The following is a 24,425-nucleotide window of genomic DNA, read 5'->3' on the forward strand; positions in this document are numbered from 1 at the left end:
ACGACAATGGAACCAGTGACCTAGGGAGGTGGTGGGCTCTCCCACACTGGAGGCCTTCAAGAGGCAGCTGGACAACCATCTGCCAGGGATGCTTTAGGGTGGATTCCTGCATTGAGCAGGGGGTTGGACTTGATGGCCTTGTAGGCCCCTTCCAACTCTGCTATTCTATGATTCTATGAAATCCCTGGGATTTAAATTTGTATGACTTGCTTGTTCCATTGATTTCAGTGGGTCTACTCTAAACAAGACTAACACTAAATTGAACCTATAGAGCAGAGGCAAACTTTTGCCCATGTTGGCTGGGAAGTTATGTCCAACACATCTGGGCAGTACCAGGTTTGGGAAGGTTGTTCTGTAACAATTTGTTTTTAAAAACCTAACTGATCTGCTGCTTTCTTTGTTAATCTGGGACACCTTGTTAACTCGCTCAAAACATTTTAAATTGATAAATATAACCCATTGAGCCAACTGAACGTTGCAGCCCTATAATATTTTTACTTTGTCCTTTCTGCCAACTTCAAGACATCTGTGTTGGTGGCCCGAGGAGTCGGTACCACCGGAGACCTCAGAACTGCCTGCTGTACCGCAGACAAGAGTATTGTTTTGATCCAGTATGAGAAGCAGGGAGAGAGCAGGCAGAGAGGAATAGCAGAGGTTCTGCTTCATTTGGCCTCTCGCCTCTAATAAGATTAGTGTCTTTTCTCCTGATCAGCTGACCAGGAGCTCTGTGTATGTGTGTGTGTGCGTGCGTCTGTGCGCGCGTCTGTCTGTGTGTAGACACATGTGGTGTACCAGGGTTTCCTTGCTTCTACTTTGCCTTATATGGTGTGAAGCTTAAGGAAGCCAGTGATTGGTTGGTCCGGTAGACACCCCAGAGGTAGTAAGACAGTGAAAAGGGGTGTGTGTTTGTGTGCGGGGGGACGGGGGGGGGGACGGACAAGGGTGGTAAGAAGAAGAGAAGAGAGACATCTCCTGAGACTCAGCGGCCAACAAGCCAACCAGCCTGGATGCTTCATGTGCTCCTCCGTACCCAAAACATGTCAAGTAAATCGTGGCTATTTTTAAAGAACGCGACACCCCTTTTCAGCAAATTCCACAGGCAGGCAGGGCTGTATTGGCTGCTTCCAGTGGTGAAAGGGAAACTGAGCCAAACCAAGACATCTGTCCCTCTGGAAATGGAGCCAAATCAAATCCTTGTCACCCCTTCCTAAGCACAATGGCCTTGTGGCTGTCAAAAGTGCTGGTACATGGAGCACTAGGAGAATGCCTTTCCCCACCACACCACCCAGTGTTTGTCAACTGCACCGCTAGGCTTCTTTCTTATTACGTAAGGGAATCAATTCAGCCCATTGTCAGCAAAGCAAAAAATGACAGAGCTTGTGGACAGACAATACAAGGATCTCCTACTGGGATTGGCTGTCTCTTGTCATGACAACGAGGGGGCAATCTTGCAGGGAGCTTGATCAATGCTCTTAACAGAGAGAGCATTACCAGACACCAGACACGAACACGTTACCAGTCTGGTAACACAACGTGTTACCAGACACGAACACGTTGTGATGCTACTCCATGATAAACCTCCTTCAGGTCACAACACTCAGTGTGGAAGAGTGGGCATTTTTCCAGGCAATTGGGCAGAGGTACAAGCACGACACAGGGCTATTGCCCAAAATGGCAGCCCTGTGTCCTATTTTCTTCCTCGTAATGTGTAGGACCACTTATCTCCTGTCCCAATATCACCACATCCTGTGTTCCTTCCAGTGTTGCCAGCAGCAGCCATTGATGTGGGATGGTGAAATACACAAGATAAGTGAAGCTATGTGTTCTGGGGAGAGGAAGAGAAATGTGATACAGGGATTCCATTTTCAGGGGCATCCTTATGTAGAGCAGACAGTGTTTGCACATATAAGCTTGATGCTTCAGCTGCAACCCTTCCTGAGTCGGTTTTACTTGGCAACGGTAATCCATGCCTTGGTTACATCACATTTAGATTACTGCAATGTGCTCTATGTGGGGCTAGGGCTACCCCTAACTCTGGAAAAATGGGCTGGAGAGAAACAAACAAAGAGGGGAAACAAGCCGTGGTTTGTTTGCTCATATGCAAGTCAACTCATGGCTAAAGCAACAAACCATGGTTAATTTTATGTAAGAACACAGCCATAGTAAGAATGATCCCAGCTCCACCCAGGAGATTAAACAACTATAGCCCCTAATTTGTAGTCAACACAGACACTTGGAAAAAGGCACTCATTTAAAAACATTCATTTATTTTATTCTTATCTTCATCACAGCCGTAATATGAAACAAGTTGACAAGAGCTGCAGCAGTCTAGAGCAATGCGCCGTACAAAGAATCGGCAGGGCTTTAAAAAAAGATTTCACATAAAAATCAGTGCAGTGTTAGGCTTACTTTAAGAAGGGGAAGGCAGGTGTTGAAGAGGGCAAGGAGAGAAACACAGATGCCGAAGAGAATGAGGAAAATAATAAGTAATAATAATAATAATAAGTACAGAGTGTGCAAGTAATAAATGGGCAAAGCCATTCTCTGGACCAGTTTTTGCACTTTTGCCAAACATATATTTCCTAGAGCTGGAAAAGAAGATTTAGAAAAGGATAACTTCAACAGGAAAATTGGGACCTCTTAGTTTAGGAAGTGGAAAGACGAAGAGTAGACATGATAGAGGTTTACAAAATCATGGACATTGTGCAGAAATAATCCCACCCACCCACCCACTCACTTCTGAAAACATCAGACTGAGAGGATATCCAATGAAACCAAAGAAATTACTCCTTCATGCAATGCATAAACTACTCATGGAATTGACTTGCATGAGATTCAGCGATGGCCACCAACTTAAGATGGCTTTTTTTGGGGGGGGGGAAGGGATTGGACAAATTCATAGAGGATAGGTGGCTATAAGGATGGAACTTCCATGTTTCGGTGCAGAATATCTGCGGCGAAGCCACTAAACGTAGGGTGTTTGGCTTGTGAACCAGCAAAAGGCCATGATTGGACATGCAAAACTGGATCAAATGGACTCTTGCATCTGATGTGCTTCCAGACGGGGGTCGCCTAGCACTACCAAACAAGAGGCATTGTGCAGCTGTTGCCTCTTCTCCTCCTTAATGGGTTTTTTTTCCTGGAACGGAAGAAGATGGAAGCAGTGGTGGAGGCTTACAAATGGAAGACAATGGTGTCTAGACCCTTCGTAGAATTTCGTTTTTGAAGTGATTGAGGGGTAAAAAAACCCAACCTCATCTGGAAGCAGCCAAGGCCATTCTTACACGTTCTTAGTTTACCCAATTTTCCTGGGAACCATTTCTGTTCCCTGCTCTTCCTATGTTACACGAGGAAACCTTGGAATGAGCTCTTACAGAATTACGCCCTTAATTGCAAATTAAAACCTATTTTCAAAACTTTGCTTCTTTGCAAACCTTCCCTTCTCTTGGCTTTCTAGCCCACCCCTCCTTTCCGCCCTGCCATCCCATTGCTGGCAGGTTCTTTTGTTTCCTCCGTGGTTTCTGTAACTCCAATAAAAGGGTTTCTCATACAGCCCACCACAGACCAGTGAAGGGCAGAGGAGGACAAAAGGCCATTGGTTTGCTTTTTGGCATCGGAGTTGAGATTCCGTGCCAGTTTACTCAGGAAGAAAAGCTCCGCTTAATCACTTGTGGGGTTTAATACACTCATACGTGCAAACTATTGTGAAGGCCGCAAGGACGTCTCTAGCTAGTATGAGAGACTCAAAACAAAAATATAAGAGAGAAGGAAGTAAAACTATTTTATTACATGGTTTGCATAGTGCATTGTGTGTGTGTGTTTTTGAACTGGCTTCTTAGCATCCCCAGAACTTTTGGAGAAGCAAAAATATGTGGTCAAAACTCCCAGCACCACCACCACTAAGTATGAATGTTCGTGAGGCTGAAAAGACAAGACAAAATCATAGCTCCGAGGGGTGGAAGAAACATAGAAGGTAGCTTGGTCCACACCCATTTTGCCTGGTCCAAGGCTGCGTGCACACAGCGGCGCATGAGGGAGCATTAGTTAGCGGGGAGGGAGGGAGGTTGCGCTGTGCATGCATTGCTGACTTTTCTGGATGCGGCGTTTAGTTTTCTCCCACATGCAGGAGGCATGCGCAGATGCTGTACCACTGCCGCACCCATGCAGAACCTGGTTGGGGTGGCTGGCCCACTTTCTAGCAGCACTAGAAGCTTTGTCCATTAGTCACCAAAGGCCAAGGAAGTTGAGCTGTCTGTCGCTCCCTCGGGGATTTCTTAGGCCCTGACTGTCTCCCCGCCTGTCCAGCTTCCGGATTGGCTGGGACTTCTCCATAAGTCCTTCTTAAGGACAGGACAGACATTTTTCTGGTAGTGGGTTGGGATTTCCTTCGAGATTTGGCTCCCGTCTATTCCTGCCTGCTTCCCCACCCATTCTCTTTACATCTCTCAATAGAGATTTCAGCTTACGCCCACTCACAGAGAACCAAGCCCACCCCACTCCAGTCGGCCGCTACGGGCCCACATCTCGGAGAGTCGCTGTATTGGCTTGCCATGCATCTGACTGCATCTTCTGAAGCCCACAAAAGCTTATGCTACAAATGCATTTGTTAGTTGCTAAAGGACACGCGGTTGTTTTTGCTACCACATACTAGCATAGCTACCCCTCTGCAATTGTAATAACTGTTAGCTTGGACCACACACACACACCTACACAGACATACACACACATATAAAGTGGGGAGAGGGAAAGAGGGGTAGGGGCGGAGGAATGCAACACAACACAATTAACAGGTATCCCCCACAATCTGGAATGAAACGTGATATTTGGGCTTCTAATGAAAAACTGGAAGATATTTTTTCCATCCAGTTTATGGCTGCATAAAGGAACCAAGTGATGGAGGAAAAACAAATCAACTATTAGAAAAAGAAGCCCACTCTGTCTTCTCCGGAAATTAAAAAGGACAAAAGATTTAGCACGGGGTGTTGAGAATGCTTCCTCCAATGCAACACAATATGTCTCACCCTTTCAGCCCACCTTAATCCCCATGATGGCATAAAGTTGAACAGCAAAGAAAAAAAGATGGCGGCTTAGCTTCTCCACCAACCCAAAGACGCATCCTTGATGGCTGCTGAGGTTTTTAGTGATTGTGGGAAATGAGCCAAGCGGAGATATTTCCACCTAGTACGTCAAATTGGACTAAAAGCGACGAGAAGGAACGTGTCCTGGTGCAGGAAATATCGATCAAGCGAGCAATGAACGTGAACAACACACTTTGATTGTGCATAAGCAAAACTTGTGCAAAGTGGCCACCGGCCATGCTAGCTAAATGGAGCCATATTGTCCAGAGGCTGCTGAGAACCAGAAGCTCAGGATCAATGATCACTATCCTGTCCCTGCTTGTGCGCTTCTCAAAGGGACAGAGCTGGTCAGCTGTTCTTGGAAACCGAGTTCTAGACTATTCTCGATGGACCCTTGGTCTCGTCCAGTCTCAAGATTTTACACCCCCAAGTCCCAAAGCCCAATCCAGTTATTATGTGAGGAGCAGAGGGTGCATGCGAACCAGCCTGCAAGATTCACCAAACCAGTGGAAGAAGAACGGAACAAGGAGCAGAAAAGAAGAACCAAAACAAGAAATTTAGAAGCACAAGAGTTAAGAAGCGACAAAGCCCAGCCCTAAGTGTTACTGCAAAGAGCAGTGAATCAAAGATGGCAACACCTTTTAAGACTTCTTCTGGCTTTTCCATTTGTAGGTTCTTTGAAAAAGTTCCTGCAAGACTCCTTGGGCAATCTCTGCAGACCAGCGGTTCTTCTCCGCCCACATCTGTTGCAGAAGGCAAAGTTTCCTAAGAGAAGTCCTTCCACAAGCTAGAGGATGTGTCGGGGGAAATGGCAAGTGCTGTTTAGCACAATTCTAGCTAAACTCCCATTTCTGCTCCTGCACTAGCCCTCTCGGAAGAACAGACCTTGATAAACATCATGGTTCTTGGGGTTTCCCCAGCCCCAAACATCTGGGCCTTTTTTGCTGCTTTTGTTTTTTTACACACCATGATGGTTTCCTTTTCTCTCAACAAAACCACATTTCAAAACTGCAGCTAGCTTTGTGGGTTCCTTCCCCCCCTTTTCTCTCCCCCCCCCATTTATCAGAAGAGGAGACAGACAAGATGCCCATACTATACATGGGGGATGGAGGCCTGGACCAGCTGGATTGGGAGGCCACTAATGAGATCTTTTCCATGAGCTCACAGAATCTGGAAGCATATTGGCATATAGCCCATATATGCGGGGCCATGAAGTAGAGTAAGTCTCAGTCAGCAAAATGTCTTAGGACGGCCCTGTGTGCAGTTCCAAGCACATAGCAGATGTGCTCCGAGAAGGAGTGGCCATTTGTGGTTTGCAACACTTGTCCACAAGTATTGCGTCCAGTTCTGGGCTCCACACTTCAAGAAGGAGGCAGACAAGCTGGAGCGTGTTCAGAGGAGGGCAACCAGGATGATCAGGGGTCTGGAAACAAAGCCCTACGAGGAGAGACTGAAAGAACTGGGCCTGTTTAGCCTGGAGAAGAGAAGATTGAGGGGAGACAGGATAGCACTCTTCAAATACTTAAAAGGTTGTGACACAGAGGAGGGCCAGGATCTCTTCTCGATCCTCCCAGAGTACAGGACACGGAATAACGGGCTGAAGTGACAGGAAGCCAGATTCCGGCTGGACATCAGGAAAAACTTCCTGACTGTTAGAGCAGTATGACAATGGAACCAGTGACCTGGGGAGGTGGTGGGCTCTCCCACCCTAGAGGCCTTCAAGAGGCAGCTGGACAACCATCTGTCAGGGATGCTTTAGGGTGGATCCTGCATTGAACAGGGGGTTGGACTCAATGGCCTTATAGGCCCCTTCCAACTCTACTATTCTAGGATTCTATTTGGAGACCCAGGTCACCCCTTCACACTTTGCACATCTACCAGAGCAGACATGGGCATCCTCACACGACTGAGCCGTCATACATACATTTTATCTTTCACAGCTACAACTTTCACGCTAATTTGAATTAGCGAGAAAGGCATGAAACAGCTGCGCTTTCCTGACTGGCGTATTTTCAAGTAAACATGCCACTCTCACTGTGTAATTCGGGTTCTGCCTGCAAACCCCAAGTGGAATTGATGGTACCGATCCCTTTTGGTTAATTTGAAATGTTACTAACACTCGCCTTGAAGGCACGACTCAAGAACTTCTCATCACTGCAAAGTCGTCATTTTAAGAGTTCTGCATTCATTTCTGGATGGTGCCGTTCACTTAACAAGTTGGAAAGAATTCAGAGAAAAGCCACTAAGAGAGAGAGAGAGAGAGATGATAAATGATGTAGAAGCTAAATCCCTTGAGGATTTACCATTTGTTTGGAAAAGATGATGAATGTAAAGACCATGCTAGCTGTTTCCAAACATTCAAAAGGGTGAAGGAAAGAACGATGTCTCACTCTAGCTCCTGATGATGGGATAAAACACACAAAAACAAATAAATGTTTAAATGACAGCAAGCTTAAGGTGAAATATTAAAATGTAAGAGCAAATCAGGGACGGAAGCAGCTCCTAAGGACGAGGGCGGGACCTTTTCCATGTAGGCTTTCTGAGAAAAGGTTGGACAAGCGTCAGTCAAGGATGCTTTCAGAATGACCCACTGGCTCTATTCCAACCTTACAGTCTTAAACCCTCTACTGGATATGCCCAACTTGCTGGTCAGAAAAGGTATGCAGAAGTGGTGCGTTTTTGCCCAGGCTTCAGTTCAACAAGATACTAGTAAAACCTTTAAGAGGGTTTTAGCTTTTGCAGGCTTTGCAGTGGGAGGGTTGGCAACAGAACTGCCTCTTCAGCAGAAAGCTGCAGTAGCTGAGTTGCTCTGCCTATCCCGCTTGTACAGGACTTCAGCTCTGAAGCATAGCTGGTTGGCTAACTATTTGGCCTGACAGCTGTAATGCTGCCCTAGGTGAAAGGTGGGACATCTGTGGCCTTCTAGGTGGTAGTGTTCCAACTCCTGTCAGGCCCAGCCAGTGTAGTAAACGGATCAAGTATGATGGGAATTGGAGTCCAACAACATCTGGAGAGCAATAAGTTCTCACCTCTGCCAAGGTAAAACGTCATCAGTTCTGGTTGCCACATAAGAGGGATAATTTGAACTAGTGGCAAAAGGAATCAGGAAAAAAACGCAAAAGTCAAAATTCACAGAATTTCATCCATTCAAAATGAAAATTTGGATCTAGGCAGGTGGTCTCAGGTCAAGGAAGACCTGGTTGTTGGCAATGGATTTGTCAGTTTAGGACTATCTCTAAATTAAAGTTTCACATCACACAATTTGCAGCTTAATGTAAAGATTCTCAAGTTTGAAAAGTAGAATTCTTCCAATACTGGAAGCCTGATATTCATTTTCTTTGCATCTGGGGGTGAAATCCTGCACTCTCTCATACAGCACTTCCAAATTCAAATACAGAGTCGTAACTACATCTGCTTTCAACGATGCAAACCATTTTTAATCCTGTTTGCTGAGATCTCTCAAAGCATCTGTGATTTTTGTCTCAGCTGAAGAATAGCACTGAAGAAACAGTTGGAGCAATTCTGGCCCTCTCAAAACCCTCAGCTCAGAATGTGTATAAAGCCTCATACCTGGGTCAAGAAAAGTAAAATAAAACCCACCACCACCAAACCCTCAAACTCCTTCCTACAAATTGGAACGGACAGAACCGCTTGAAGGACATCGCCTTGCAGGCCACGTAAGAAAACACAGAGATTCATTTCCTCCCCTTATCCAGTTATGCGAAGCAGGAAAGCTGAGCTGCTCTGCTTAGCAAAGTGCTGAGTGGGAACGTCAACAAGACAATGATACCTGAGATGTGATCTGTCATCGGCGTTAGTTTCCCAGGACCGAACTCTCTGTTCAATCAGCATTGCGCAAGAGGGGGCTGGCACCGTGTGTCGGTGGGTTCTGGGCAAGGGAACCGCAACGGGCATGCTCCCAGCACAGCATCAGGGAACTGGGGGAACCGGGGATCCCGCACGGATGGCAAAAGCAGATGCTGTCAAAGAGGAAGGGCCCTCCATTGTGTCATGCTAGTAGGACATCCTTGGGAGAGAATGCACTGCTTATGTCAAATTCATGACCCTTAACCAAGCCATCTTCTGGTTTCTTGAACACTGGACGAGCAGTGGGAATAAGAGAATGGATGGCTCCAGGCTTGGCTTGGTGGACCTTCCAAAACATCAAGACCTGGGCATTGGCCAAAAGCCATGAAGCCTGTGAAAATCATCTGAATTTGCATTTTTTGAGCCACAGTAAACAGGATCACTGGCCCCAATGAATTAGAACCTATTCTTAAGCTCTTTCCCATCAAACACCACATCTGTTTAGCTTCAGTATCGGTACAGGGAAAACAGACAAAAGAAATAATTAAAGACCTTCTCCCCCCAATTGAGGGGTTGGCATTTGTCCCCATAAATGCCTTGGGGGGATCTTTTTTGTATTGCACTGCAAAGATAATGGGCGATTACACACATGCTTGGAGGCACACAAAAACCTGACACCCAGAGAAGAACAAGATGCACCTACAGGCCCCTTTCGAAATGGGAAGGCCAAGAATCTCATGATCCAGAAGCGTTCTTTCTAAGCAAGCTGTGCGCTTCGCTACTCATGAGCTACACCTGAAGGTAAGAAGCCATATTTAGGAAGGCAGGGTGGAATGTGTGTCTGAACACGTCAGTCCACATCAGTGGATTTGCATTGCGCAGGATGCATACCCAGAACATCTGTGTGTCGTTGCTCAACGCAAGGAACATAAACTTTAAGGCGGAGGACCACAGTTCCACTGGAGCAGGAGTGATCTGTAAAAAAATCATCTCCCTCAATTCAAGCAGACGGTTTCCGACTTGAGCTTAAACACAGACTGGTCTGGTGACAGGGCCTTTAGCTTCCGTGACCACATCATGGAAATTAAAATAGTTTCCTGCATAGTTTAAGGCTGCCTTTGTGGCAGAATTTTGGACTGAGGCTGAGAGGGCAGCTGTAGGTAGGAGAGCAACCCACTCGAATGGCAGGTTGTCTCGGAGAAAGCCAAAGACCGAAGCACGGCGTTGTAGAGGGAGAGACCAGCCAACGTTGCATGGAAGGAAACCCACACTCTGAGTTCCAGAGTCAGGCTGAATCTCCAGGGACTTCTGGGGCTGGAGGAGGAAGCCACCGGAGTGCTCACAGTTGCTCCATCCCCTCCACCCACCATGCTTCCAACTGGAAACCACAGACGTTCCCCAGAGAAGAATTCTGGGCTGACATTATAGAGACCCTCCCCAAAACTAACCAAACAAATGGATCATAATCCAACCCCCTTCAGCCTGTTTGAAAGAAAAAGTTCCAAGATCCTTTTAAAAGAGAGAGAGAGAAATACTTGGGGAGGGGGGCGGGGGAGAAAAGGATGATTCCAAAATAAAAACAAGGCTGGATACAAACCGATTTATTGGAACGTGGCTCGTCTAAGGATGGAGCGGGGACTTAGTGGAGAAACAAGTGGGAGGGAAATTGAGCTTGTGAGGAGGAAGGAATGGATGACCACAGGCACCTCGTATGCACCAAACACTGTAAATTAAAAAACACACACACACATATACACACCCACTCCTGGACCCTCGTCCTAGCTGCCCTGTGCCCTGCCTTTCCCGCCTAGAGCGTCACATCATACTTTTCCTGTACTGAGATTGCGTGTTCTGTTTGGATTTAGGCTCGGAGAGCTGCAGTTCAAACTGTTTGTAGAGGCTCCTTAGTTCTTTGACCTCCTGCAGCACTTTCTGTGCCTGGCTCCATTGGGAGGAAGCTTCTCCCAGCAGCCTCTCCGTCTCCTGCAAGATGGCCTCCGAGTCCAACTTGGAGGAAGACGAGGAGGAAGGGGAGGTGGTGGCGGTGGTGGCGGCGGTGGGGCTAGGCTCCTTTGTCTTTCGCTTCCCTTCCCCGTAGCCCCTCACCTCTGTTAGCAGTTCCTGTGTCTTTTCAAGTTTCAACGCAACAAGTTCCTGTATCCGGGTGAGCTGCTCCGGTTCAGCTGAGGCAAACTGATCCTCCAGGCCTTTCCTCAGCACTGCCCGGTGCGCTGAAGAAGAGTCCCGACAAGACAGGATCTCCTCCATGGAGGCACACTTGTTCTTTTCCGAGTGGGAGAGCTTCTTTGGAACCTGAGGAGTATACATGGTCCCTTTGTCAAAGGAGTCGTTGCGCTGTGAGAATTTATCCCAAGATGTGACCTCCCGCCGCGGGAGGCTGTTCGTCCAGCTCTTCTCCGGCGGTTTGACATTCTCCGAATCTGAACGCCTTCGCCCGGCGGTGAGGTGGGCTACTGATTTATCCAGGTCCACCCGGAAGCTCTCTTCACAGGTGCCATGGTCTTCTGGACAGGCATCCTCCTCCTGGATCAAGTCAAGTGTCAGCATCCCATCAGACGTTGAGGTAGATGCCTACAAACACAGGGAACAGAGAAGAAAGAGCTGTGTATTTTGAGGATTATTTTGGAGTATTGTGTCAACAGCACCACAGACCTACTCATCGATGGTACTTCTAGTGCAACCCTTCCACAAGAGAGGAAGACTGGTGGGAATGGAACTTTGGTAATTGGGCCAAGTCTTAACATTGGTTTGTGGATCTGACGTCGTTAGGATTACAGCATAGATGTTCCCAGAAACATAGGGCTAGAAGGTATCCCAATGGCCATCAAGGATCAATGAAGTTTTAATGGACAGAGTGGTGAAAACTATTTGGGCAGTCCTAGATATAAACTGTACAATGACCTTCAGCTAACCGCTCTCTCTCTCTCTCTCTTGCTACCTCTCTCAAAGGGACATTATGAGGATAAAATGTGACGAAACCCCATCTACAGCACCCTGAGATCCTTGGGAGGAAGGGTAGGACACAAATGTAATTAACTGAGATGAAAAATCATGTTACCGGAAGACTTCGTTCTAGAATAATCCAGATTATATTATGAGACAACTGGAGCACCCAAGAAACACTGGTAAACTCAAACCACTTTACCTGGTTTGAGTCTTACAGGCATCTGTCAGGGATGCTTTAAGGTAGATTCCTGCATTGAGGGGGGGTGGACTCAATGGCCTTATAGGCCCCTTCCAACTCTACTATTCTATGATTCTATGACCTACAGGGTGAAGGCACTGCAACAGACAATAGTATGCAGTCAGATCCCAAGAATGATGGAAAGAACCAGGGAACTGGATGTGAAACGTAGAATTTGGCTCTGATCCATAGATGCTTTGCTGAGAGCCAGATTAATGCACACATCTATCCCAACTGCAAACAGAACCACGAATGTGCACCTTTAAACTAGCCAACATATACTTTCTCCCTGTCGCCAGTTTTTGAGTTTGCCCTGTCCTGGGATTCTTGCTCCTGCTACACCTACCACAGCCATCAAGTGCCCTCTTGTTGGCGGTCGCCTGGAGTGCTGGATCTTGGCTCGGTCGCGTGTCGGATGGGCAAGGTAGCTTTCCTCCTCTACGGTAACCTGGAAAACAACGCAACCACACCATCAGCCATCCCACCAAGTTCCCCGCAACGCACGCTTGGTGCAACAACTGAAGCCAGCATGATAAATCATGGTGAATAATTTATCCCTCTAGTTTTGGCTTTCCGCATGCAGCTCATCCATCAGTTTATCTTGGAACTCTCTGGCGTATTCATTACTCACGACAATTAGTCGGCATTTCTTTGGTGGGGGGGGGTGGAATGGTTCATCAGCTGGCAGGGCCTCGAAATTTGTGAGATTGCAAACCCTCCAGAGAAAAACGCAACTCAGAGTGTGCTACTGGCCAACGTTCAAGGTAGAAGAGCTAAGCTGCATCGCGCACGCCCAACGTGATGCACTGTGCTCCTGTCTTTGTCAAAGTGGAGAGTCATTTTGCTCTGTCTATTTCCTTTGTTTGGGAATGGATTTTTGGGAAGAAAGACACACACACACACACACACACACACGATAAATAAATATGCCACCTGCTATAGCAGGGATGGGGAAATCTCAGCAAAATTTAATTTTGGAGATGCTCTTGGGGGCTGAATTCCAGTGGTGTGCAGTGACAAAGGCAAAAGCGGTGGAGCCCGAAATACAAAAATACCAACACATTTTAGCTTAACAGTCTTACTGCCAATAATTAAGCCTTTGGGGAGGTATTTCAACCTTTTAGAATGGGAAAAGAAAACGTCACAAAAGCCAGGAGGCCGCTAGCAGTAGAAAAGGGAGTGGATGACTTCTGTTGACTCTCTCAGTTTTGCACACCCCATAAAATTAACACACACACACCCGGCTTTGCTAATATAAGCGATTTCCCTTCCCCACCCCTTTCCTTCTGCAATTTGCCTTACAGGTTGACCTGGGGGTTCTTTAAGATCAGAAGAAGACGGGATAGAAATCAAATGAAAATATCTGTCACTGGCGCTGCCCTCTTCCCCTTAATGTAGTTAATAAAGAAACACAACCCTCAATCTCTCTCTCCCTCACATGCAGAATGAGTCACAGGCCCACAGAGGCAGCGATCGAAAGCGAGACAGATGGCCAAATGATATCAGCGACAACAGACTGTGGATCTCAGTTCTTCCTTTTTTCTTCTTTTTTCCCAAAAAATAAATAAATCACAGTTCCTTAATTCCGTTCCAGTGTTTAACGCTCCTTTTGGAGCAGAGGCGGCTCTTTACATAAGCGCGGGTGACAGTGGGTGGGAGGGCAGCTGGAAGGAGAGAGACACAGGGGCAGATACAAGAGAGACTCTCGACAGGTGGATTTGGAGGTGTCCAACGCAGGAGGGACTTTACGGTTTGATCAGGGCAGCACCCCATAGATACACATGGGGTGCTGGGCTTGATAGACATACGTCCAGTGTGCCTTTTGAGGTCCCCCCCTCTCCCATTGTCTCTGGAAGGGGCACAGAGGGTCAAGTCTCATACAACATACCATGCCATCCCCCCCCCCCATCTCATCAATCAAGAAGCAGGAAGCTTCTTACAAGAACAAATAGCTCCAGATGTTTTATGGACCGGGGAGCACTTGGGTACAACCCCATCAGTTTCCATTATCTCCTAGTGCAGACTTCCCTAACCTGGGTTCTTCCAACTGTTCTAGGCTACCCCTTCCATCAGCCCCAGCTAACAGCCAATGGTCAAGAATGATGGGAGTTGCAGTCGAAGACATCTGGAGGAATCTAGGTTGGAAAAGGCTACCTTAATGTGACCAAGCCTCAATATATGTACAGTGGGACTAGAACAAGAGGGAGGGGCTTCTCAGTGGTGGCCCCCTACCCTATGAAGTCCCTTCCCAAGAGAGACATGACTGGCCCCATCTGTGGCTGCTTTTAAAAGAGGTTTTCAAATATATCATTTGGTGCTGTTAAATATTTGTATTTGATTTAAACTAGCTTATTTTAAAACTGTTTAAAATTGTAAGGTGCTTTTAGATTGCCTTGGCAAGGCCACAGTCTTGAAAGTTGGCTAAGAAATGAATGCATAAGTGAATACATAAACTGAAATAAATGCACACCCTTCGTCTGTTGGCCTTTGCAGGCCATGGCACTTGGGGGGGATATGAGGAGCGTGCTGACGAAAAATAAACCTTGGAAGAACAACTGCACTGGTCACCGTAACAAAGCCACATGGAAATAGCAGAATTTTACTCTCAACAAATTCCCTCTCTTCTTCTTGGCTTTGAGGTCCCACAAGCCCCCCGTCAAGAGTTTGCCGTGAATATAGGAGCCAAAGGAGGAGATCTACTCACCTCATCTAAGATGCGGTTTTTGGCCCGGGTTATTGCAGAGTTGAGCGCATTGATCCAAGACTCTTTCTCTTCAGGACTTACAGCCAGGAAGACAAGGTTAGGGGCCTATGAGAGAAGGAACTTGCGTCAGCAGCCAAATGGGGCCATCCAGCCAGCCAGCCATCCTGCTAGCATCACGTCCTCCACAAACTCAAGCTAAGGAGAAGGAAGCTGTGTCCACCAGCACCAGATGGCCCAACATTTGCAGCTTCTCAGTGAAAGATGAAAGGCATGGGAAGAGAGGGCCCTTTACTGCTTGGTATCTATTAAAATACATCCATATATCAGCTCTTACCAAATGGGAACTGGTCACACCCAGGTATAGTGAACAGAGGTGGCCTTATTGCAAGGCAAAGTGAGACGGCCACGTCAGCAGTGGACCAGGGGACAGAGACATTTGCTAGAAAGAAGGCTGAAGCTGGCCCTAGGTCCACAGGACATTACTGCTTTCTTAAACTAGAGAGGAAGCTGTTGCTGATAGAAAATTGATTTCACCCATCGGCTTTACACTAAAGGCCCAAGAAGTAGCAAGAACTGTATGGTTCATGACAAAACATACATTTTTTCTAATGGCCCCACAGCTTTGAAAAGAGGACACAGCCATGGATGCGAGGCTGTTTTAAATAAGGATAGTTCCCTGGGTTGCAATCGAATTTAAGTAGGAGGAGAACGTGGGTTATTAATGTATGAAACTACCTTAGACTGGGTAAGACCATTGTTTCATCTAGCTCATTCCTTTTTGCTCTGACTGGTAGGGGTTCCTCAGGGCCTCAAGCAGAGACCCTACTACCCGAGGGGAGTTCGTCTGGAGGTGCTGCCAAGGTTTGAAGTTGAGACCCTCTATGGGCAAAACAAGTACACTACCGGAGCTCTGCGGCTCCATCCATGGTCATCTAGTTGGCCACTGGGCCAACAGAACACTGGACTAGATAGACCTTTGGTCTGATCCAGGAGGGCTCTTGTCATGTCCCTCCAGGTTCCACCATATTAAGACACAGATCAACGGTGCACCAGGTGACACAAAGCTCTTTCAGAGAAGGGAGGGAGGGACCTACTGTGTTTCCAGGCTCCTTGGAGTGGGTGAGCGAGAACTTGCTGTAGTTCTTTTTGCTTCTGCTTTTGGATTTCCTGAGCTCTTCGCACTTCTCATAATCATTCAAGTCAAACACTTCCTGGATGTTTTTTTCGTCTTTTACCTGGAGAACAGAGAAGTGAGACACACACTTTTCAATAAGAGATTTCAGTTCTTGACCAAATTCCAGCAAACCGATCACTTCCATTCATCCAAAGACTCTCAAAGAAAAGAGGATCCACAAAGTTATTTGGCCAACTCTCCAACTATCTAACACTACTCTCACATATATATTCTATTCAAACATGCAGAAAGAAAAACTCCAAGGGAGGTTAAGAGGACGGCAACGACCCCTTTTCAGTGGTGGCCCCCTGATTGTGGAAGATTCTCCCCAGTGAGGTCCACATAGTCCATCTTTTCAGCTCCACCTTCTCAAGCATAGGATAGGCATTTTACGGTTGTGCTTAGTGGTTTTTATTTTTCTGTATGTTTAGATCCCTGTTGTAAGATGCCTTGAGTCTTCTTTTTTTTTCTGAGAAAGGCATCTAAGAAATTTTAATAAGAATAGTAATATTATGTATGGCTGGCCTAAAAAGCCTTCATGCCCAAAATAGAGAATCCAATTGACATCCCCACTTGACTAATTAGGAACCAATCCATTGGAAAACGCTTCTGCGCAGGACAAATAGAAGTGAATAGGAGTTGCACAAGAGCAGGACAGTTTGTTTCAATGGGGCTGTCTCACTTCTGGTGGATTACACCAGGTGGTTCAGATCTGCCACCCGATATCTGCAGTACTGTAGCCACCTCAATGCAGGGCTGCTTCGGAAAGTGCATCCCAGCCCTATTTTCCATGTTCGTTCCTGAAGGATGAGAAGCATCAGCACTTGGAGCTCAGCAGATGCAACCACATTATTTCCCAGTGCATTTTGGAAAGAGGCACAGCAAAGAGCCAAGGAGGAGGATCAGGAGCACGGCCTATTTTTAACTGGGCCAGATCTCTGCTGCATGCAAGACGGCTAGCTCACTTAAACAGCTCAACACACGCAGCCCAGGCTGGATTTGCGACACGTGAAATAAACAACATCCTTCATCGCTAAGCTTTTTTGTCTTTAGAGAAGAGATTAACCAAAAGGAATTAAGCCCCAGCATTAAAGAGTATGGACCCGTGTCGTGTGTCCAGACCCAGGGAAAGAGGCCTGGGACCCATTTGCAAATGGACATATTAACTGGGAAAGGAAGACAACATTTTGGATCATTTAGACCTTGGTCCAATGCAAGATTTTATTTATTTTTGAAGAAATTAATCTGTTTTTGGTTAAGTGTCAAGTGTGTGAAAGCTTGCAAAATTGATGGGAGTCTTGCTATTCTTCTGGTTCTGGGAGAAAAATAAAATTTTTGATTCATCTATGTCAAATCTAAGAGCAGCAGAAAGGGCGGGCTCTTTTCTGATTCCTTTGTCAATTTCCTTTGTCAATTTCCTTTGTCAATTTCTTTGGCTAAATTTTCTTTGTTGAATTTCTTGTTACTGGTTTGTTCATTGCTGTTTAAGTAGCTTGGTTGTTTACCTTTTTGTACTCTTTTTAATATTGGTTTTTTGTGGAAACTTGGCACGAAAGAAAGAATGAAAGCCAGGTGGAGAAAAACAAAAGAGCCCAATGCCTGTAGGAAAACTGGGGCAAAGAACGGAAGAAAGGAAAATGAATGTTTGGGCACCAGGTGGCCGGCCCCCTGCCCCATCCTGCTCAAGCCTCCACAAAAATTAATGTCAATGAAACCCGCACAGGAGAACTGAACACTCTGCCCATTTCTGCCCTGCGGGTCAGATCTGCACATCTCCAACACTTTAACAGCCTCTGAGATTTGTCACCTGAAACTGTATACAGACTAAAGCACCCTTCCTCAACCTGGTACCCTTCAAAAGCATTGGATTCCAAGTCCTAGCTGGCTGGGGGATACTGGGAGTTGTAGTCCAACACATCGGAAGGGCTTCAGGTTGGGGAAGGCTGAACGGTAGTGTCCCCGTCCCATCCCGTCCCCAGTTTCAGTGTTGTTTTGCAATTGCTTAAATTGTGCATGTGCCCCTCTCTTTTGTTCCGTTAGTATCTCCTGCCAAACAGGTTTCGCAGGTTGCAACAGCACTTCAAAAACATGCAAAACATGTTTGACCAGAGAGGGGCAAACCAAACTCATGAGTAAACTATGGGAAACTGGAATACTGTGAACATGCTTCCGACTCCGGCCTGAGGGAACCGCTGCTGACAGTGGGGGATCTTGTTCTACATGTTTGCCAATGCATTTTCCCGGCTCTCAAGAGCCAAGAGTACAGAGGACCGGGCCAGAGACAACTTTAATGGAACACCAGGCGCATTCCTGCTAGGCAGCCAAAATGCAATTTTCTCCATTGCAGAGTGCGGTGAGGAGAGGGAACAGACGTATCGATTGCCGTTCACATCAGGTTGACCTAACACGGCTTACACACAGAGCTGGTTGGCTCGATTTCTCTCCGGAATCAATCTTGTGGTGGGGAGAATGCACTTCATATGGGCCTGGGAGAGAGAGACCGGGGGATGCATTTTCCAGTATGCCTTTTCTGTTACAACTATGTACAGAAAGGCTCAAATCAAATTGGAGGTCAAACGGGGGCTCTTCTGAGCGGAAGAAGGCTTAGCCACAGAAAACGGCGATAGACCGCGAAAGGAGGGGACCAGGGTAGCGTTCACGGACAGGGCTGGCCCAACACACTTTGGTTCCAGGCGTGGGAAGTCTTCTAATCACCTGGCGATTTTTGAGTGAAAACACTGGGTGACTTGGCGTTTTTAAGCACAGGCAGAGTCAAGAGCAGCCTTTCACAATGTGTTGGACTACAACTCCCACTGGCCATGCTAGATGGCCCCAGGTTGGGGAAGGCTAGTCGAGAGATTCCACTTGGCCTTTCTGCTTGTGAGCAACCCAAAACAGGAATCTGTTCCAGGAGGCCCAGGCCTCTCTTAACCCGTCGGCATCGTTCTAAAATCTGGGGTCGCAGTTTATTGAGCACTGCTGACAAAGCGATTTCATGGTCGTGGTTCTTACTTAAAGAAGAAACCATTGGACGCCCGCAAGGATCTGGTGTCCTTGGAGTCCAGGAGTGGAACATTCCAGCACTCAGGCCACGGCGTCTTGGAAGCAGATAAGGCTGCGGCTGGAACCAGCACAGCCGTACGTCAATAAACGCAGGCTTTCACTCCCCAGGGGCATCGATCTAAACACCTTGTGTCAGCCTCACATCCAAGGCATTTTAGCATGATATTGGAAATCATTATAAGAGGTGAACTGGGGTAGCGAGAGATCCAGGCCCTCCAAGCCAATCGAGAAATGACAATTTGCACACACATCACGCCGAGGCCTAGATTTGGGGGCCTGCGCGGCGGGCCAAAGGGAACTCAAAAAAGATCCCATGACCGGAATCAGTTTCAAGTGTGGATTAACCCAGCTTCACGCAAGCCCCTTCTCATGAGCAGTGGGTGTAAAATTCACCATCCGGCAAACATGATGGCGTTTATTACTAGCCCACCATCTTAGAGGGCTTTTAAATGGAATCAGACAAATTCACGGAGGAGGAGAAGGAGGAGTTCTGTCAATGGCTATTAGTCATGACGGCTAAATGGACCCTCCAGACCGAGAGACAGTCTAGCGCTGAATTTCATTACTAAGGGCAAACAAGGGAAGCTGTTGCTGCCTTCAATTCCTTGCTTGTAGATGTCTTGAAGGCATCTGGTTGACCATTGTGGGAAGAAGAATGTTGGACTAGATGGATCTTTGGTCTGAACCAGCAGCGCTCTTCTTAAATTCTTCAGCTTAATTCCTCCCCACCCTGCCTACAAAGTAAGTCTCTAGCGCTTAAGGGTGAATGATGGGTTTGACAATATTTGGGCAATGCCTGGAGGCCTAACAGGAGACCAACTGGGGTGAGGAAGGATCCCAGTGTCATAAAAGAAGCAGAAGCAATTACACAAAGTCAGTATAAATAAGTTAATAGTTTGTATGACTCATATAGGTCAAAGCTCCAGCTCTTCATAGTAGAGGATTTGGGTGGCCTGGGCAAGGAATCCTGAAGTTATTTTGGGCCTGGAGAACACCCAGCCCTGTCTATGAACTGCATCGTAGTTAAGACGTGGAAGAACTTGGAGGAGGCCTGCAGGCGGAAAGGGAAAGGCCCCACACATTGCACGCTCCCAAAGGCCTGTCGAAACACACGCGGCAGCACAGACACAGGCTAATTCATGGGACACGCACAAGGCAAACGCCAGCCATTTGTTCCCGAGAGAGGCAACCAACCAACAAAAAAATGCAAAGGGCCAGAAATTGGGGGCAGGGGGCGAGCAGGGAGGGAGAAGAACATCTGGGGGCCATCTATTTGAAGGGGAGAGATTTTACAGGTCATGCAGCCCACGCATGCTTGCTCAGAACTGAGTCCCACGGTGTTCAGTGGGGTAAAAGGGGAAGGATTGCAGCCTTAGCCACGTTATGGCAGAAGCTTAAGAACGCAAGAGCAGCTGTCTTGGGTCAGGCAAAGGCCTGTCCAGCCCAGGATCCTGTTTGCGCTGCAGCCCATCCGTAGGAAGCCCACAAGCAGGACATGAGCATTAGGGCACGCTGCCACTCATGTTTCCTCACAACTGGCATCAGAAAGCATCCTGGGGATGACATATAGCTCTTGAGAGCCTTCTCTTCCATGGGTTTGCCCAATCCCCTTTTAAAGCCATCCAAGATGGTGGCCCTCATGACACCTTGTGGACTGGCCCAGTTGGATTAGCTGGGCCAGAGACAGGTGAGGGAGCCACTCCACAAGCCCCGGGAGCGAGAGACGACTCATTTCAGAGACCCCGATTGGCTCCTTAGCCTGGCTTCCTGATTGGCTAGACGGGTTTTGATCATGCCAACCTGCAGACATTTGCAAATGACTAAAACTTTTAAGTGGGAGGGGGGAGACCAGACGTGCCGTCCTTTGTTTCGAGACACGTGGCAGGAGGCACCATCCTAAGGAGAGGCCGTCTGTCTGTCCTCCTGTGCAAAAGTCAAGGGAGGACGCCTCTTCCAACATTGTGCCTGCCACTTGCAGTTTTTAATAAATACTCATATTAAAAAATAATTAAGTTTTTTTTTAAAGTGCTTCCCAATCAAGCAGTCAATTTTAACAGGTTTTGTTTACAATGCCACCCGAAGCATGTTTATTCGGAAGTAAGGCCCACTGTTTTCAATGGGGTTTACTCTCTAGCACAGTCGTTCCCCAGTCTGGCACTCTCCGGGTGCATTGGACTACAACTCCCATCGTTCCCACTGACTGGGGATGGTGTGCCTGAAGGCTTCGATGGGCTAATCCAACCGATCAATCGATTTAAGGTTGCAGGCCTACAATGACGTGCTTTGTACGTGCATGGAAAACAAGGTTCGATCTGTCCAAAAGTCGCCTGCCTTCCTCCCAACATCTCCTGGCTTGGCCTCCACCCGCCCAGCTGTCTGTCAAGCTCTCCGGCCTGGATATCCAATGTCCTGTAACTGGAGCATCCGGCGTGTGTCCCTCTGTCTAATCACCTCTGTGCATTTCTAATGCCTTAGTTTCCTACCAGCCAAGCATCCGTTCAGTTTCATGGTAATTAAATGCCATTTCTCAAAGGCTGGCTTCTGAATAGCTTCTTCTGTGAAGACGTTGGCCTCATCCACAGCCAAGACGAAGCTTAGAGGTTCAATATATATAAGAACAGTGGCCAAACAGCTGTCGACCAGGGACCCACAAGTAGGACATAAGTGCAACAGCACCCTGCCACCCAACTGGTGTACATAGGCTAACTGCCCCTGGTATGGGAACACCTGTATTTACCTATCTTCCAATATCTACCTACCCAGATCCAAAGCGCATCATCTGATAATCTGGAGGGGGTTCAGAGGAGGGCAATGAGGATGATCAGGGAAACAAAGCCCTATGAGGACAGACTGAAAGAACTGGTCATGTTTAGCCCTGAGAAGAGAAGACTGAGGAGAGACACGATAGCACCCTTCAAGGCCTTGAAAGGTTGTCGCACAGAGGAGGACCAGGATCTCTTCTCGATCCTCCCAGAATGCAGGACACGGAATGACGGGCTCAAGTGACAGGAAGCCAGATTCCGGCTGGACATCAGGGAAAGCTTCCTGACTCATTTGGCCTCCTCTGCTGGAGAAAAACTCCTGTGGGGTTTTCCAGACAGGAGGATCTCTGCAGGGTCAATTCCACAACTCCACCTGCCCCCCCCCCCCCGAGACCAGCAGAGGGCTGCACACAGGACACGACCCCCAACAGTGCGCCTAATTTCACCAAGACGCTGCACAGAGACAAGACCCTGTTCCGGCCCAACCCCGACTCCCGGCTTTCATTGTAGGCAGCCCCATTCAGAAGAACAACCATAGCAGCAACAGATGAGCACACACTAGTTTCAAAATAAACCGCTGGGGACAAAGGTTCAGTCTAGCCACAAACATTTCTCCTGATCTCCATCTTTCCCCTCATCTCACTCTCTCTCACACACACCAACAACTGTGGAGCTAGCAAAGGCCTCTTTAACCCCTTCCTCGCCAGTGTGGCCAGCAACGGAGGCTTTGGAGAAGTCCTCCTGTTATTATGCACCGTGGCCCTTTTGTCCATGTCCTGGGAAAGGGCGGACAATGTGTCCATGAGGGGCAAAGGGCTCAGGTTGAATCTGCGGTGGCCCACCCGGGGGAGGAGGGGCCCTTTTCCAGACCCTTGACCCCTCCAGCTCCTACAGTATGAAAAACATGCCCTCCCGTTGAAAAAACCAACCCTAGGCGTCAAACAAGGCCCTGTTGGTGACCGTGCTTTCCTCCCTAATTTCCTGTTTTAGCGATCCAGCTATTGTGTGTGTGATGTGGGGGAGCTGCCGCCATCTGGACACGGCCCCCTTCCCTCCGGCATCCATGCAAAAGCCGCTAGGTTGCAGAAGCAGCACTGCGAAAGGAGCAGGACAGGACAGGAGGAAAGGTGAGAGAATGTGCTTACCTCCTTCTCCGAGATGTACAGCTGATCTCCTTTCAGGACCACGTAGCGGTTTTTCCAGATTTCCCGGAAAATGCCTTTCCCGCAGAATTTTCGGACCCAGCCTACTTTCTCGGGCTGTGCAGGTTGTTGGTTCCCATCCTGGGGGCCCTAGATCCAAAAATAAAAAGGGGGGTAGGCAGCAGAATGGAGATGAAACTATTAAGAGGGGCTTGATCCATGTCTCCCACCTTCTCTGTTGCCTGGAGGAAGAAGGGAAAAAACCCTTCTCCCGTGTGCCTGACTGCCTACGTCCCTCTTCTCAAAAGCTGCTGCAGCACCCAACCATCCTGGGGATTTCACAGTTTCGCTGTGCAGTAGATACCCCTGCAAATGTGCATTAACCCCCCCCCACAAAAAAAAGCCACCAAAATTATAAAGCTGATGGGATGGTACAAAAATATGTAAGTAAAATGAAATCAAAACACTGCTGCTTCCTCCTCCCTGTGCATGTATAAGAAAAGAGACCGTGTTCCTCTCTTTCTGGCCCACTCTGCCTTTCATGGAACAAAATTATGTAAATAAAAAATGTTCCTTTTTGCTATTCTTGCCTTCGAAAACACCAAGCAAAAATGCAAAGGCATGCATTTCTACAGGAAAGCGTACAGATCTATAATTACATGCTTACAAAACCTCTCTCTCTCTCTCTCTCTCTCAAGCACAGTTCACAGCTTTAATCCACTGGAGTGGAAGATACAACACACACATGCAATGCATCCGTGGGGTTCATGCTTCACATGTACTGAAAATTAAAAGGAAAATAAATGTGGTTTTCATAATGGAGGTTCTGCACGACAGAATTTGGTTGCTGCATGAGCTGAGACGGCAAAATGATGGGGGAAAGAAGGCAAGTGAATTGTTGTGGGGGGTGAGGTGGGGAGGGTTAGCAGGAAGAGGGCTGAGCCAAAAGAAGTCAAAACAATAACTGCGAAAAATATAAAAATGGAAAGCCAGGACACGGCTCTTCCAGCCAATGGTGCTGACATCCTCCATAGCCCCCCAGCGCTGAAAAAGGAACAATTAAAAGATCTAGTCCCCTTTGGGGAGAAGGAAGGGCGGGGGACATTGGAAGCTGATCTCAACTCACCCGTTTGGTGGAATTGGTTTTTTTCATCATTCCTCAGTACAGTCGTCCAGAAAGGGGGAAGGGAAGGGGGGGAAGGAAGGGGGGGGAGAAAAATCAGAGCAGATCTTCAGGAGACAGTGAGGTGAAGGGGGTGGTTGTAGCTGTTCAGACGGAGAGAAGAAGGAAAACAATGAATCTCCCCTTCCCTGACAGCACCCTCCTTTCTTCTTCTTCTTGGCTCTTTCTTTTTAGATAAAGCGCAAGAGATCTCCTGTGGCATGAAGGGGCAGTTTGTCTCTGTGATGCGCACACATCTCTGCATGCAAGGGAGCCCCACACACAAACCCCCTCCTCTCTCTCTCACTCTTTCTCTGTGTGTGTGTCT

General features: G+C 47.6%; 2 protein-coding genes across 2 annotated transcripts in view; one reads left to right on the forward strand and one right to left on the reverse strand.

Annotated features, from left to right (window-relative positions):
- The window catches only part of LOC134412293 (serine/threonine-protein phosphatase 2A 56 kDa regulatory subunit beta isoform), a 328,596-nt gene that overhangs the window by 137,126 nt on the left and 167,045 nt on the right, over positions 1–24,425 (forward strand). The window lies entirely within an intron of this gene.
- PLEKHO1 (pleckstrin homology domain containing O1) lies at positions 10,506–24,132 on the reverse strand. Its single transcript, XM_063145651.1, has 6 exons — positions 24,062–24,132; positions 22,939–23,085; positions 15,889–16,029; positions 14,795–14,899; positions 12,437–12,538; positions 10,506–11,477 (listed from the first exon to the last, which is right to left on the reverse strand). The coding sequence occupies exons 1-6, from the start codon at positions 24,089–24,091 to the stop codon at positions 10,701–10,703; spliced, it is 1,302 nt and encodes a 433-aa protein (XP_063001721.1). The 5' UTR covers positions 24,092–24,132; the 3' UTR covers positions 10,506–10,700.

This window comes from Elgaria multicarinata, chromosome 21, assembly GCF_023053635.1.
Source record: "Elgaria multicarinata webbii isolate HBS135686 ecotype San Diego chromosome 21, rElgMul1.1.pri, whole genome shotgun sequence".
Classification (NCBI taxonomy): Eukaryota; Metazoa; Chordata; class Lepidosauria; order Squamata; family Anguidae; genus Elgaria; species Elgaria multicarinata.

Coding starts and splice junctions, on each gene's coding strand:
- PLEKHO1 (XM_063145651.1), bottom strand. CDS start 24,091: ATGATGAAAAAAACCAATTCCACCAAACGG. Junction 16,030..22,938: donor TGTACATCTCGGAGAAGGAG/GTAAGCACATTC, acceptor TCTGTTCTCCAG/GTAAAAGACGAAAAAAACAT. Junction 11,478..12,436: donor GAGGGCACTTGATGGCTGTG/GTAGGTGTAGCA, acceptor CTGTGTTTGTAG/GCATCTACCTCAACGTCTGA.